This window comes from Monodelphis domestica, chromosome 6 (assembly GCF_027887165.1).
Source record: "Monodelphis domestica isolate mMonDom1 chromosome 6, mMonDom1.pri, whole genome shotgun sequence".
In the NCBI taxonomy this organism is placed as follows: Eukaryota; Metazoa; Chordata; class Mammalia; order Didelphimorphia; family Didelphidae; genus Monodelphis; species Monodelphis domestica.
Window position 1 is genome coordinate 79426587 of NC_077232.1, and position 15960 is coordinate 79442546.

A 15960-nucleotide genomic window follows, 5' to 3' on the forward strand; every position below is an offset into this window, starting at 1 on the left:
ATTGCTGTCAGCTTTGCCTTCTCCCAATTTTTCTTCCTCTCCTAAGGAGGTGGTCAGGAAAAACTAGGTTGGAATCCTGGCATTGACAAGTCGGAACCATGACATTCCCTTGCAGAGATTATGTAGTTCTCAGTTTCCTTATCTGTAAGAATGAGGGACTTCAACTCAGTCCTTTCTTCTAGGTTTGAAATTCCATGACTATGTTTCAGGTACTTAAAACTTCTCTTCCTTAATTTCCTACCATGCCAAATGGGACTATTGATATTTGCACTATCTATCTGACAGTGCTGCTGTGAAGAAAACCCTTTATATACCTAGTGCCTTAGTTTTCTCATCTGTCAAATGGGTATTTGGACCTTAGGTGATCTTTAAGGCCCTTTCCAACTCTTAAGTTTCATTATTATGTATGTCTCTTTGTAGTTCAGGACCTCAGTTTTCCTGTCAGTATACTGGTAGGATCCCGAGTTGCCCTTATCTTTTATGTCCTTAAAAGATGAAAGAAATACAATTTTTTTTTCTCCTTTCAAATGCCCTCATGAGATGGCCCAGAGTGTGGCGTTGGTCGTCGAGTAACTGATTTTGCCTGTCCTGGTGAATTATTTGTTGCTGGGCGATGGGTCCGGGGAAGGGAGGGAAGAAGGGAGGGATTGGCTAGTTTCTGCTCTCCAGCGGCCAGCTCGGCTGGCCCCCTCAGATGATGGGTTTGCAGTCTTTCCTTTCCCTCCCTTCTCTTCCACAGTGCTATGCTTTCTACTGACCAGATGTCTGTTGCTCACCTGCTTCGTGCCTGTCTTCCTTCTGGCCATGAGGTATTACTACAGCCGGAAGGTGATCCTCACCTACCTGGAGTGTGCGTTGCACACGGACATGGCCGACATTGAACAGTACTACATGAAGCCTCCAGGTGAGTATGGGTACACTACAGCCACAGTGAGGCCACCCCTGGGAAACCCTCGTGTGGCTAGTGTAAAGCTGGACCATTCCCCCAGACCCAAAATGCTGCTCTTTGAAAAGATAAAAATGGAGAGCCTGTAACCACAAACAAATGGTTTGGGCTTCTTGAAGTGATGAGAGAGACTGTAATGACTTTGGAAGCAGGAGGTCTGCTATGCACCAGTATGACCAGGGAAGAAGCTACTCCCTAGCTCTAAGCCTCAGTTTGGTCATCTGTAAAATGGGGATAATATGTGTGCCATCTGCCTCACTGGGTTGATTTGAGGAAAGTGCTTTGTAAACTTTAATGTATTATAAACATTTGAGCCTTTATTTTTGGCCTCTTAGGAAGAGCCTCTAGGAGTTAGGGCAGAGGTAATGGGGCAGACATGGTTTGTAGAGCTCTGTTGGGCTTTCTAGAATATGCTCTTTGAAAGCAGAGTCCAGTGAGCTGTTCTTGGCTTGGGCCTTGATTATAAGATTCATAGAGGTATAGAAAGAGCTCTGTACTCAGCACTAGAAAATGTAAGATTGGAGCTTGGCTCTGCTGCCTTTTGGGGGTCTTGGGTGAGTCATTTCTGCCCTCTTGGCTTCAGTTTTCTCACCCATAAAATAAGGGATTGGATCTAGATGATCTTTAAGACTTCTTCCAGCTCTACATCTTATTGTTCTGTAAATGACTTCATTCAAGATCTCATTCATTCTACCAGTATTAATGAGAGGATCAATGTAGATGGTCTCTATGGCCCTTTCTAACTAAAGAAAGGAGAGAATTGTAAGGGGGGGTGGCAAAGCCACTGGACAGTTGCTTTGTGAATTGGCAACGAGTTTGGGTATATCCCTTATTATGATAGGTCAGAGCTGGGCAGGAGAGGTTTGCCAGGGCAAGCAGTTCCAGTAAAATGCCTGTGACATATCCCTTCTTCCCTGTGGTACTAAGTTCTTTGATTGGTGGTTGTTTTTGACTGTCCCTGTCTTTTGGCAAGGTCTTTGCCAAAGGCCAACACTGAGGCCTGGATAAATATTGATTACAAGGCTTCCTTTTCAGTCCTTATTCCTTGGATGTTGGCAGGTTTATTTGAAAGGACTAGATGGGGTCACAGGAGATTGCAAAAGTGGTACAGTTGTAGGTAGGTGGTCTCCTTGGGTTTTATAGCTTCAAATCTCTGAACTTTGGCATTTATGAGTTTGATCTCAGGGAAACAGTAGGTGGATCCTAGATAAACAGAAAGAGATGTATTATCCTCAGGACTTGGGGCTAGGACAGTTGGCTCCAGCAGTTGCAGACCCCCTTTATTTTGATATTTTATTTTTGTTTCCCACGAATGCTGTGAACTTCAGGTAGAGCCATAACTAATGTGAGGTAGCTGGAACTTTGTCTCAGGCCCCAACACTTGGGAGTGCTTTTTCCCTGCTGTGGTCCAGACACTGCCCTTCTTGTAATTTCTGGTTCTTTGCCAACTCATGATCCCTTAGGAGTTGGTGAAGAAAAGGCAGCGCAGAGAGAGGTTAAGGGAGTGGGGTTTCTGATGATTGAGTCTGGAGAAGGTGACAGACTTCATTCTCTCCTCTAATGACAGGATCCATGGTGGAACTGTCTCTTTGGGCTCCAACCCCCTGTCATCCCTAGCCAGCTCAATTCTAACCTTTGCTAGTCCCTATCCTTCTGTGACCTCCCTTTCCACTGTGCCTTCTGGAAACTTTATCTATTGTTTACAAATTTCTCTTTATCCCTGGATCTCTTCTCACATTTTTTCCCCAGCTTCTTGGTACTCACTCAGACTAGCTTTCCCTTGAAGACATTACCTTTCTTGGCCATGTGGCAAGTTTGGTTACTTCTTTCAAGCCTTGCCCATAGAGGTCCAGGAGAGTCAACCTACTCCTCTCTCCTCACTGCTGATTTCTGACCCTGCTGTCCCTCTTTGCCACCATCACTCAGCAAGCAGCCATCATCTCTCTTTAATTTGACCAACCTGGTCAGATACTTATTGCTGTGATTTATGGATGCTCCGGTCACTCTGCCTACTCTCCAATCAGTTTGGTCCCTGACTATTCTTTTTCTCCATCCCCTCATCTTCTTTGACTTCTCTGGCAGCACACATTTAGGACTGATTTAACTTTTCCACCATGGCCCTGGTAAACTCATCTTTGGGCAATCTCATCATCTTTTTAAAAAAAACCTGCCTTCTGTCTTGGAATTGATGCTAAGTATCAGTTCCAAGGCAGAAGAGTGGTGTAAGGGCTAAGCATCTCCTCAGACATCTCATCCTGTAGTCTTCCATCCAGCTGCTTTCAATTTAGACTTCTTTTACTTCTCTCCCAATCCCCAATCATGGGTACATCCTTCTTCCCTCCTTGCTTTTCAGCTTTCTTTTGTGTCTTCCCCATTTGATTGTAAGCTCCTTGAGAGTAGGGACTATCTTTCTTTTTGTATTTGTATCCTCAGCACTTAGGACACTTAATAAATGTTTTATTGATCATTGATTCATTGCTGCCCTCTACAAATGCCCTGGTCTCTCAGTTCTTCAACCTCCCACCTCTCATATAACCATGTAAAGGCATGATCATGCCTTAGACTTCTCCCCATCTCAGGCACTAGAATTTCTAGATGCCCCTCTGCTTTTGTGTTGTGCAGGAAGGGCTTCCCGTTTACCTTCTTGGTACCCCAATTTCTATAGTTTCTGTTCTTTTCCCCCTACTGGTTTCCAAACTTATATGTATAACCTCTTAAGTTATACATATTTGATGAAACCATGAGTAATCAGGATGTTTGGGGGATGGGAACTTTTGGTTAATTAAATTTTCCTGTTAACGATAGTATAACACCCCTAAATCTTTCATAATTTGTTAACAATGTTACTATTATTTTTAAAATAACTCACATTTCTATACTGTTTACAAAACTTTCCTCATTAAACAACCCCATTAAGTCAATTGGGAGAGCCTCATTGTACCCATTTTGCAGATGAGGAAACTGAGGCTTAGAGAGGAGAAACCCAGGGTCACATAGTGAATGTCAGAGCCAGGATTCAAATGTACATCTCCTAACTTCAAACCCAGTTCTCCTTCTTACCTATTAGTGGAAAATCTTTCTCAAATGCCCAACCCCAAACAGTAGCAGCAGAGTATTAGAGAAAGGGCATTGGATAAAAAGTCAGGGGATCTGTGTTCAAATCCTCGCTCTGTCTGATCACCCAACAAGGGTGACCATAAACAAATCCTTTTCTCTCAGGGCCTTGGTTTCCACTTCTGTTCCAATACTACTTGGACCACAACCATGAGAGTTGTGATGATCCAATAAAGTAATGGGTTAAAAGGGATTCTTTTTCAAAGAGCATAAGGAATAACATGATGACCTCTGACACATATTGGCTGTGGGACCCTGGGCATGTGACATCTTAGTGCTCCAGATGACCCCCTCTAGCCCACAGGTTGTAGAGAAGGTGTGGCCCTGCATTGGTAGACCTCTGAGTTCCCTATACTGGTGAAATCCTAGGTCCAGTCCCTGTATGTATCCCCTTACCAATGTTAGGATTTGGAGTTTTCTCTCACTTTTGTGGCCTTTGGGTGGAGATGAGCCTTTAAGTAAGTCTGTCTCTTCCAAAAAGGCTTCCCTGATGCCCTTAGCTGGTAATGGCCTTCTCCTCTGCATAGACCCCCAAGAACCCTTTGCCTGTAGCTCTCCTGCACTCGCTGTGTTTTATATTTATGTGTAAGATATCCCCCTCCTCGACCTTGAGCCGCCGGAGCGGAGGACCATGTCGTATTCATCTTTTGTGTCCTTTGCCGTGCCCCCTCTCCAGGTCCCGCACATAGTACATGGTTAATTAACGTTTGTTGAAGATGAAGTTGGAGATGGGGAAAGTAGAGGAAATTGGGCTGAACGGAAATTCTCACTGCCCAGGCCTGTGGGTAGGGATGGAAATGTTGGAGGAGACTTGGCTGAATGTGAATTCTTAGTGATGGAGATGGAGAAGGTGTAGGAGACTGAGCGCCATGAACCCCTTGAGGCTTAGGATATTCCTGGTGAGTTTGTTTTATTTTGCTCAATCCCTTCTATGTGTTTACTTGTTTGTGTGTGTGTGGTGTTTTTTTTTCTTTTAAAAGGTAGAATCCTTAAATTTTCCAATTATCTGAGGGTTCTAGTTAGCTAGAGCCCTCTTCTAGTGGAGGATTTGCTTCATAGGGGAGGCAGCATGGTATCAGATAATAGTTGGAAGACTTGGATTGGAGCCCTGACAGTTACTCTTTTGCAAGCTTCCGACCTTAGGCAAGTCACCTTAACTCTTGGAGCCCAAGTTCCCCCATGGGCATAATAATCTCCTTCCAGAGCTACTGTTGGATCAAATAGGAGAATGTTGTGAAATTGTAACATGGATTCCACCCCCAACCCCCATATCCTTTGTCATCAAAGAAAGATGTAATTGGAAATGGAAGTGAGGGGCAGCTAGGTAGCTCAGTGGATAGAGAGCCAAGCTAGAGATGAGAGGTCCTGGATTCAAATCCAGCCTCAGACACTTCCTAGCTGTGTGACTCTGGGCAAGTCACTTAATTTCCATCGCCTAGCCCTTACCATTTTTTAAAACATTATTTTATTTGGTCATTTTCATACATTGTTCATTGGAAACAGATCATTTTCTTTTCCTCCCCCCCCAACCCCCCCTTCCCTAGCCGATGCCGCGATTCATCTGGGTATCACATGTGTCCTTGCTCTGAACCCGTTTCCTTGTTGGTATTTGCATTAGGGAGCTCATTTAGCGTCTCTCCTCCATCATGTCCCCTCAACCTCTGTAGTCAAGTAGTTCCCTTACCATTTTTCTGCTTTAGTACCAATCTTTAGTATCAATTCTAAGATGGAAGGTAAAGGTTTAAGAAAATGGAGGTATGCTGGTCCCTAGGTGAGAGCCACATCAGTGGAAAGCCTTCAGGCTTCATTGGCATCCAATTTATGGCAAGAGAATTCCTTCAATACATTAGATGGACCCCACCCCGGTGTGAATGAAGAACTGTCCTCCAGGCATGGGTAGCTGTTGTCAGCATTGACAGAAGAAGGAGCCACAATGATGGCCTCCCAGTTCCCTGAGCCATCTGGCTGGTAGAGCAGATAGAGCTTTGGACTTGGAATGGGGACTCTTCCCTCAGACACTCAGCTATGTGACCCTGGGCAAAATCACCCACCTCATAGGGTTTTCATGGAGGTCAAATAAGATCACAGGTAAAACCCTTTGAAAACCTTCTAAATCCTGGCTTTTATTGCCATCCAATGGAGTATTGCATTGTGTCGGTAAAGCTTTCACGGTTTATAAGCCCCCTTCCTCATGATCATCTGATGAGTTTTGTTCCACTGTGACCCTCTAGACCATAGAATGCTAATACTATCCATGCAGTCTTCTAACAAAGATGCTGGAGTTATTGGCAATTTTCTTCTCCAGTCATTTAAGGCAAGCAGAGATTAAGTGGCCTGCTCAGGGTCACATAACTAGTTATCTGAAGCTAGATTTGAACTCAGATCTTCTTGTCTCGGGTCTGGAGCTCTATCCACTGAGCAACCTACCTGCCTCCTGATGGAGATAGGTAGTACAAATACTTTCTGCATTTGACAGGTCTGAGTTTCCCCATCTGTCAAATGAGACTAGAAGGTGAAGCATTTGTTCAAGATCCTCCAGGTAGGAAGTGGTAGAGTCAAGACTCAAACTCTGCTCTTCTAAGATTAGTGCTCTTTCCTCCATGCCACAGGCTTGAAATGTTTTGTACATGCAAGTTAAGTTTTTCTGTCAGAATGAACTTACTGAAGATTATTCCCAGGACCAGAGTGAGGATGGCATTGGCCCTAATCACAAGTACGCTCAGGGATGCCATGGCTCCATGTCCCTGCATTTCCATGGTCCCTGGATTACCTTTCCTTTATAGGCAGAGAGCACTTTGGCCCCGGGGAGCCAGGAGAGAAACAGAAATGGACAAATTAACAAAGTGGGAGACTCATACATGCCTTTTGGTTCATTGACTGAGTACTGGCCGAAGAGAGGGCAGGAGTTATAAAGGAAAGGCAGTCTGCTAGAATGAAAGTTAAGCTCTTCTTGGTAGTAATAAGAGTTGGGTTTGAACCCCAGGTCTCACTCTTAATTAGCCATGTGACTCTGGACAAGATAATTCTTTTCTCTTGGCCTCAGTATGTTCATCTGTAAAATGGGGGGCGGGGTGGGATAACACCTACATTTCATACCTCAGGAGTTTTGTAAGTTGGATACTTTGTTTTATATTATAATGTTATAGAAATAGAAACTTATTATAAAAGAAAGAGAGGTAGAACCTTGACAGGGAGTCAGGAGACCTAGGCTCATGTTTTCTGGAGGTACCAGTGATTCCATGGAATCTTCTGGGAGTCACAGTTTGAAATTAGACCAAAAGACTTGTAAGGGCCCTTCTAAAAGTCTTATTCTATGGTTCTATCTTGCTGTGATTCTGGGAGAGGTCCCAAGGAATCCATTTGGCCTTTTTAAGCTCAGGAAGGATCTGGAGTTTTCTTCCTTTAGCATTTCTCTGATCATCGTGGCCAAGAAGATCCTGGGGCTGAATATATATATTAAACCAATACTGTGTATTGGTTCCAAGGCGGGAGAATGGTAAGGGCTAGGAGATGAGGGTTATGGGACTTGTTCTGGGTCCCACTGCTAAGAAATATCTGAGGTCAGATTTGAACCCAAGACCTTCTGTCTCTAGACCTGCCTCTCAATCCACTGAGCCACCTAGCTTCTCCCCACCCTTCCACACAGGCCAGGGGATGGATATTGACCTATGATCTGGAAATACCTTAAATATTAAAATCACCTTGACCAAGTGACTTGGTGACTTCAGGATTCTTGGGAAGGGAGATCTGAGAATCAGAGCAGAACTCTCAAAATTTTCTCTTCTCTTCTCTGCTTTTCTGCCCCCTTTTCTGTCACCTTGGCTGATTCACTGCTCCCTCTCCATGTTGTTCTGTCCTCAGTTCTCTTCTCTATCTATACTTTCTCCCTGGTGACCTCATCTTGTCTTTTGGCTTTAATTATCACCTTTATGCAGATGTCGCCCATCTTTCCCCCTCAACTCCAGTTCTGCATAAACTACTTATGAAGAGATATTATACAGAAGAGGGGTTATACTGACTTTGGCACCAGAAGGCAGAACCAAGTTCCATTGTGGGGAATTTGCAAAGGGGATAGGTTAAGGCTTAATGATAGGCAAGACATCCTACATCAGAGCTGCCATAAGTGAGAAAGCAGTTTCAGGAACATGATCTCCTGGCAAGAGAGAAGAGAACTGACCATGGACTTAAGGGAAAATCACCTCGATTATGGCAGCTAGCTGGGAGCTGATCTGTGGAGAGGGACAGAGCCAGGAAATCCAGCTAAGCTACTTCAACTGCAGGGGATGGAATGGTATTAAGACTGAGAAGAGAGGAGAGGAAAGACATGGGGTCCCCGACCTCACGTGTGCCTCATTTTCATTGTACTCCAAGTTTGTGCCTAACTCTTCTTCCTAATCGGTGTGTATGTGTGGGAGAGTGTACCTGAGGTTCATTGGATGGAGCAGAGATTATTCCATAGCCTCAGCCGTACCAATTATATCACTTTAATAAATGCCTCTGCTTTATGCTAATTAATTAATTGGAAGGACACTGGTGGGGACTAGTGAGTTATAGTCTTAGGAGTGGGCAACTCTTGAGTTTGGAATTAGAAAGGTTATTAGAAGTAGAATTATGAATGATTGAAATTAGATGATATAATATCTTAATTTTTCTTTTATTATCATTGATAATGATTCTAATAATAGAAATAAAAGAAATAGGAAAGGTTTCTAATCTAATTTGCAGCCTTCTCTCTCACTTCTTCCCTTCATATAGTCTACATTCTAGCCAAAATGGACCATTCCTTGATCTCATCTTCTCATCTCCTCACTATATCGTCTTCTACTTCACCAGGAATGACCCATTTCCTTTTCTTTACCACTTCTTGGAATCCTTTTCCTTGAGTTTTCTTGAAGCCTTGGAATTCTGGGAAGCCCTCTTGCTTCAGGGATCAGCTTAGGTGCCAACTCTTTCTTGGGTTGCCTCCTCCTCCTGCAGCAAAATAGGATTTCTCCCTTCTTCCTCTCAAATGTCTGAGTAGACTTTCCCCCAAATCTCTGTTCATCACATCCTGCCTTAAATTATATTTGTTTGTCTACAATGTTGCATAATAACAGCTAGTATTCACATTGTACTCTTAGGCCTACAGGATGTTGCATATATAATAATAACAGTAGCTAACATTTACGTAGCACTTACTATATGTCAGTCACCGTGCTAAGCCTTTTACAGACATTACAAAAACCCTGGGAGTTGGTTGTTATTATGTTCATTTTTATGGATGATGAAATTGAGACTGAGAGGTAACATAACTTAGCCGGGGTCACATAGCTAGTAAGAGTCTGAGGCAGGATTTGAATTTAGGTCTTAATGGTTCCAAGTCTAGTACTCTATCCACCATGTCACCAGATGCCTCAGAGATTTGGAGTGTTATAAATGCAGTATTTGAACTCAGATCTTCCCAACTGACCTCAATTACTTTAACTTCTTGTCTAGCTACATCCTCCCATTAGGTTATGGGCATGGACCACATTTTGTTTGATCTTTGTGTCTGTGTCTTCAGGCCTGCACCCAGTAGGCACTAACATATTGGTAAATTGTGGGTTCACTAAAAAGATCCAACCAGTGGGCAATAGGCTTCCTTTTTTCCCCCCTTTATGAGGGCATTAGCTCATTGGGGAAAGATCCCGTCCAGAGGGAACTGTAATAAAGTAGCTAATCTGTGGGGAACTATTTTTGGTTGTGGTAAATGGGTACTCTGGCAGACTAGAGAAATACTAGGGGAATCTCAGAGATGCCTATTTGTAAATGGAGATAGAAGCACTTCTGAGAGATGGAGAGATGCTGCTATAGGGGTTGCTCTGGGATGCCTATTGATCCCTATTAATGGCTAATAAATCAAACTATTTCCTACCCTCCACCCTTCACCTCCCAGTCTTCCACCTGAAGCCCTCCTGCCACCCTTTCCCCTCCCCCGGTCTTAGTCAGTCACCTTTCTATATAATTCAAAGGTAAACTGTGAGATTTAGAGATGATACTCTTGTTCTCTTTCTCAGGTAAGGACGTTTATTGGGAAAGATAGGACAGGATGGAAATTGAAGGTGAGTGGGATAGGGGTGTCCCTAGTCTACAAAGAGAATTAGGAGGGTGTGGGAAATGTCAGTCCAGTCACAGCTGTGACTCAGGGACAATCAGAGAGTTTGGAGGACAAGTATATTTCTTCTTTTCTTCTTTCTTTAGTCAGATAATCTCTGTTTGAGTAATTCAAGTCCAGAATCTGTCTAAAGCCCCAAAGGTCTCTCTCTCTCTGCCTAGGTCAGGAAAAGCCAGTCTCTCCCCTTTGGTCAGAAAACCCAAAGAGCTCCAAAGAGCAAATCTTCTCAGTTCATCTCCCCTAACCAGCTCCAACTGCCTCTCCTGGGAACATTCTGTTTGGAATCTTCACCTTGATTGACAGACAGCTCCTTCACTTTGTTTCTTGCATGCTTGGCTTGTCCTGCAAATCCTCTCTTTCTTCATGCCTCTTCCACAGAACCCACGGTTAAATTAGTTTTGACAGATGTTAGCAACTTGTCTGCAAACTGTGATGTGTAGTACCCTCCGGCCACCCCTTTCCACTATTGATTTGAAGTGGAACCGAACTAGACCTTTGAGCATTTGGGTGTGTTCATTTCATCAACCACTATGCCTGAGAATGCTGTGTGTGCTCTGATGGCTGGACCTCTGGGCTTGGCTTGGTCAGCAATGAGCTCCATTGGTCAGGGCTTGTCCTCTGCTGGCAAAGCCACTGATGGATGCTCAGGGAGGCACTGGGACCATTGCAGAGGATGCCAGAGAGCGTTCAAGAATGATGCAGCCTATACCCTCCTACCTCAGGGGTGCAGGAAGGAGAGGGTTTTGTAAGTCTGGAAACACCAAAGTAGTGGAACCTTCATTTTGAGCTGGAAGGGGCCTGGCCCAGTCTTCTCCTTTTACGGCCCTTGCTTTCTTTGATTGTTATCATGGATCTGTGTAGCACAGTCATCACAATCCCCATTTTACAGATGGGGAAAGAGACTAGTTTTTATTAATGGACATTTATACAGCCATTCAACGACTATTAGTCCCTTTAGGGACATTTTTTCTTCATAGTACTATAATCAGGGTGCTGCAGGGATTATAATCCTCTGTTATAGATGAGGAAACTAACCCAGACAGTAAGGTGAAAGAGTAGGGAATCTGCAGGTTGAAAAAATCCCCTCCATGTCTCTTTCTCTTCCTCTCCTTCTCCCTCTTCCCCCTCCCTTTTTTTCTTTTCTTTAAAAAAAAATTTTTTTTTAAGCCCTTACCTTCCGTCTTGGAGTCAATACTGTGTATTGGCTCCAAGGCAGAAGAGTGGTAAGGGCTAGGCAATGGGAGTCAAGTGACTTGCCCAGGGTCACAGCGCTGGGAAGTGTCTGAGGCCAGATTTGAACCTAGGACCTCCCATTTCTAGGCCTGGCTCTCAATCCACTGAGGTACCCAGCTGCCCTCTCCTCCCTTTTTTTCTGCCTCTCTCCTTCTCCCTCTCCCTCTCTGTCTCTCTTTCCTTCTCCCTCTCTGTTTCTGTTTCTCTTTCTTCTGTCTCTCTCTCTCTCCTCTCTCTCTCCCTCTCCCTCCCTCTCTCTCTCTCTCCCTTTCCATTTCCCTCTCCCTCTCAGTCTTTTTTCTTCTCTCTCTCCCTCTCCTTCTCCTCTCAATTCCTCTTCCTCTCTATCCCTTTCCTTCTTTTCCTTTCTCTTACTCTGTCCCCCACCTTTCCCTCCTCCCCTCCCCTTAAATCTTTAACTTCTCCCTATCCACTTTCTGCCTTCAGACATGGCCACATTTCTCCCATCTTTAAAAAAAAAAAACCCTTCAGTAGACCCTGACATTTTCTCAAACCATCATTTCCTGTCTGCTTTTCTCAGCTAGACTAGGAAAAAGTATTCTAGATCCCTTTCCTCCCCCTTGTACATTCCTCAGTCCTTTGCAGTCTGACTTTCTACGTCATCTCTTAACAGGACTGTTGTCACCAGTTAACATTGCTGTCTAAATCTCCTGATCTGATGGTCTCTTCTTAGGCTTCCTCCTTCACTTACTGTGGTTCTCTCTTTCCTCTCAGGGTTTTCATGACCTGTCCAGCTTTGCCCCCTGCCTGCCTGCTTGCCTATCCCACAGTCTCTTTTCTGGTTCAAACCCCCTCACTAGGGATGCTCCTGAAATTCTTTCCTGGGCCCTCTTTTCTTCTCCCGTTAGACTCTCATCAGCTCCCATGGTTTTAACTCTCATCTTTATGTAGACAGTGCGATTAGATTTAGTTCCAGGCTCTCCCTCGTGCTTCAAGTCCTGGATCACCAGTTGTCCATTGGATATTTCAAGCTGAATGTCCTAGAGCCATCTTCAACTAAACATGTCTAAAATGGAACTTATCTTTTTTATTTTTTATGGATCCCATTATGGATAATTCATGGACCCCAAAGAACGATTAAGGATACATTAAAAAGAATGTTTTAAATGCACAAAATAAAATACTGCAAAGGAAATCAACTATACTGAATTGTAGTTATAAAAATATTTTTAAAAATTCATCAAGTTTATGAAATTTTCATTAAATTGTTTACTCTTGGTGTAGCTGGTGGGTTCAAATCTGGCCCCAGGCACTTCCTACCTGTGTGTCCCTGGACAAGTCACTTAACTCCAATTGGTTAGCTCTTATCATTCTTCTCCCTTGGATCCTATACTTAATATCTACTGTAAGGCAGAAGGTAAGAGTTAAAATAAATCATTGTCTCTTCCAAACTGCCCCATTTCTTTCAAAGGCATCTTTGGGTGTTTCAGGTCTGTAACCTGAATTTTCCTGAATCTTCTTGTTCCTTCACCAATAGAATCAGTCTACCCTCCCAACTGCCCTCACATCCCAGCCTTTTCTTGGCTCCCACAGCAGCCACCTTAGTTCAGGCCCTCCTCACCTTTCACCTAGATTATTTCCCAGTCTCCCCAAAGCTCTCCCTGCCTGAGGTCTCTCACGGCTCCTGTGGGTCCTGTGCTCTGCTGCCAAAGTAATTTTCCTAAAACACAAATAGGACCACATGACTCCCCTAACTTGACCAACTCCATTGGCTTCCTGTTGCTTCTAGCATCAAAAACAAACTGCTCTATGGCTTGGCCCCAACCTATCTTTGTAGCATTCCTTCTCCACACTTGGTGATACAGAAAAACTGGCTTACTCTCCAGTTCTCACTTGTGACTCTCCTATTTCTGGGCCCTTTGCCAAGCATTTGTTCCCCACCTTCCCCTCAGAGAGTCCCCTTCTTTTCTTTTCTTTTCTTTTCTTTTCTTTTCTTTCCTTTCCTTTCCTTTCCTTTCCTTTCCTTTCCTTTCCTTTCCTTTCCTTTCCTTTCCTTTCCTTTCCTTTCCTTTCCTTTCCTTTCCTTTCCTTTCCTTTCCTTTCCTTTCCTTTCCTTTCCTTTTCTCTTCTCTTCTTTTCTCTTCTGTTCTGTTCTGTTCTTTTCTTTTCCTTTCCTTTCTTTTTCTCTCCTCTCCTCCCTTCCCCTCTTCTCTCCTCTCTTCTTTCCTTTCCTTTTCTCTTCTCTTTTCTTTTTAAACCCTATACTTTCTGGCTTAGAAACAATGACTAAGTATTGGCTCCAGGTCAGAAGAGTAGTAAGGGCTAGGCAATGGGCATTAAGTGTCTTGCCCAGGGTCACACAGCTAGGAAGTGTCTGAGGCCACTTTTGAACTCAGGACCTTCTGTGTCTAGGCCTGGCCTTCTATCCACTGAGCTACCTTGCTGGCCCTCTGACATCCCCCTTTCTTCTTCTTTTACTTTTTTTAAACCCTTACCTTCCCTCTTGAAATTGATGTTATGTACTGGTTCCAAGGCAGAAGAGTGGTAAGGGCTAGGCAATGGAGGTTAAGTGACTTGTTCAGGGTCACACAGCTAGGAAGTGTCTGAGGCCACAGGACCTCCCATCTCTAGGTCTGGCTCCTAATCCACTGAGCTACCCAGCTGTCCCCTCCCCCTTTCTTAATATGCAGCTCAAATACAATCTTCTGCATGAAGCCTTTTTTTCCTGATCCCCACAATGGCTATTGCCCTCCTTCCTAAACCACCTTGTCTTTATTAACTTTGTATTTGTGCTTTATTCAATTAAATATATCCTTGTGACCCTTGTTAGGATATAAGCTTATTGTGAATAGGGATGGTTTCATTCTTTGTTTTTGTATTCACCATTACAATTGATTGATAGTAGTGTTGGGTCCAGAAACCAGCCCCAAGGTTCCTTTCTCTGCCATAGAAAGGAGTAGATAGGAAATAACTTTGGAGGGACAGCTAGGTGGTATGGTCTGAAGTCAGCATGATTCATCTTTCTGAGTTCAAATCTGACCTTAGACACTTATTAGCTCTATGACCTTGGGCAAGTCACTTAACCCGGTTTGCCTCAGTTTCCTCATCAGACAAATGAGCTGGAGAAGGAAATGGCAAACCTCTCCAGTATCTGCCAAGAAAACCCCAAACGGGGTTATAAAGAGTTGGATATGATTAAAAAATGACAGAACAACTTTGGAAAACCATATGTTTCTATATCTATATCTATGTCTAAATATCTAGATCTCTATGTTCCTAAATGCAAGCTGTAGCACTAACGAGGTGAGGCAGTACCTTATGATGGGAAGAGGACAGAGACATGCTCATATCCAGCCTCAATATTTCCTCTGCTACCATGAGCAGATCATCATCTCTCTCTGATCTTGATTTGTTGTTGACCTTGGAGTTGAGAATGAATAAATGAGTGATTGAAAAAGGATTTATTAAATGTTTACTATGGACAAAGCATTGTGTGAAGATCTGAGGATTCAAATGGGAAGACTTTAGCAGTCCCTGTTCTGAAGGAACTCATATTCTAATTGAAGGAGATAATATCTAAGAACATTCATTTGGGGAAGGTTGGAAAAGTTTGGGAATCCCTAAGGTTGGCTGTGAGGGATAGGGCAGATAGCAACATCCCAAAGACTATAGGTTACTTAAGTAGTTCATCTGACAACCTGGGGGACTTCTGGGATCTAGGGGCAGGGCTGAAGGTAAGACCCAGAGGATTTTAGGAGGTCGTAGCAAGGCAGAAGATGGCTACCTGGTGGTCCTCCATTTTGTCAGAAGGAAAGGAATTGTTGACTTCAACACATTTCAAACTCTCTAAGCAGTTAATAGGCCCAGGATTAGGAGTAGGGTATCCCTACTGGTTCCTGACCATCAGAGGTGGGTTCTGTGACAGCCTAGGCTAGGAGAAATGGAATGGTGAAGGGCTGGAGTGTTCCCTGCAGCCCTTCCTACTGGAAACAGTTCCAGATGGATTCCAAGGCTGGCTGGGACCAGGGAAGGGGATAAAGGAAGGCACTTCTACCCCCTCCCAAGTGTCTGACCATTCTGGATGGATTCAAATCCTACCCTTGACAATAGTAGCTGAGTGATAAGTCTCTCTAAGGCTTACCTTTAATAAGGATGGCTTGTGATTTCTGTTTGGTGGAGTTAATTTCCAAAGCAAGAATTTCCATATGAAAGAACACAGGTCAGACTTTAACATGGGCAAGGCTCCGTGCTGCATACAGTTCCCCTAATTAGAGAGAGTTGGATTCTATACACTCCATGGGTCACTTCCAGCTTTAAATCTTAGGATTCTACATCAGTCAAATTAGCAGGTACTTCTGAGGTGCCTACAATGTGCCAGGCACTGAGGTTCCAAAGACAAAAAAAAGGACATGATTCCCTGCTTTCAAGGAGTATATCTTCTACAGAGAGAGACACCATGTGGGGATACAATTCAAGAGACTAAATACAGAATCCATACAAGGTAGTTAGAAAGGGAAGGCATTCCATTCATAGTCAGCGCCTTCTTGAGTGGGTAAGTGATGTGGTCGGATCT

The 15960-nt window shown here is 43.8% G+C and overlaps 1 protein-coding gene across 2 annotated transcripts in view; it reads left to right on the forward strand.

Moving 5' to 3' along the window:
- NAT8L (N-acetyltransferase 8 like) overlaps positions 1-15960 on the forward strand; it is a 67198-nt gene that overhangs the window by 3594 nt on the left and 47644 nt on the right. Inside the window, exon 2 of one of the 2 annotated variants that reach the window (XM_001365381.4) lies at positions 740-904. The exons of the other annotated variant lie outside the window; for it this stretch is intronic. Within the exon in view, the coding sequence (XP_001365418.1) occupies positions 740-904 (165 nt within the window). The remainder of the gene's footprint in view (positions 1-739; positions 905-15960) is intronic. 2 annotated transcript variants of the gene reach the window in all.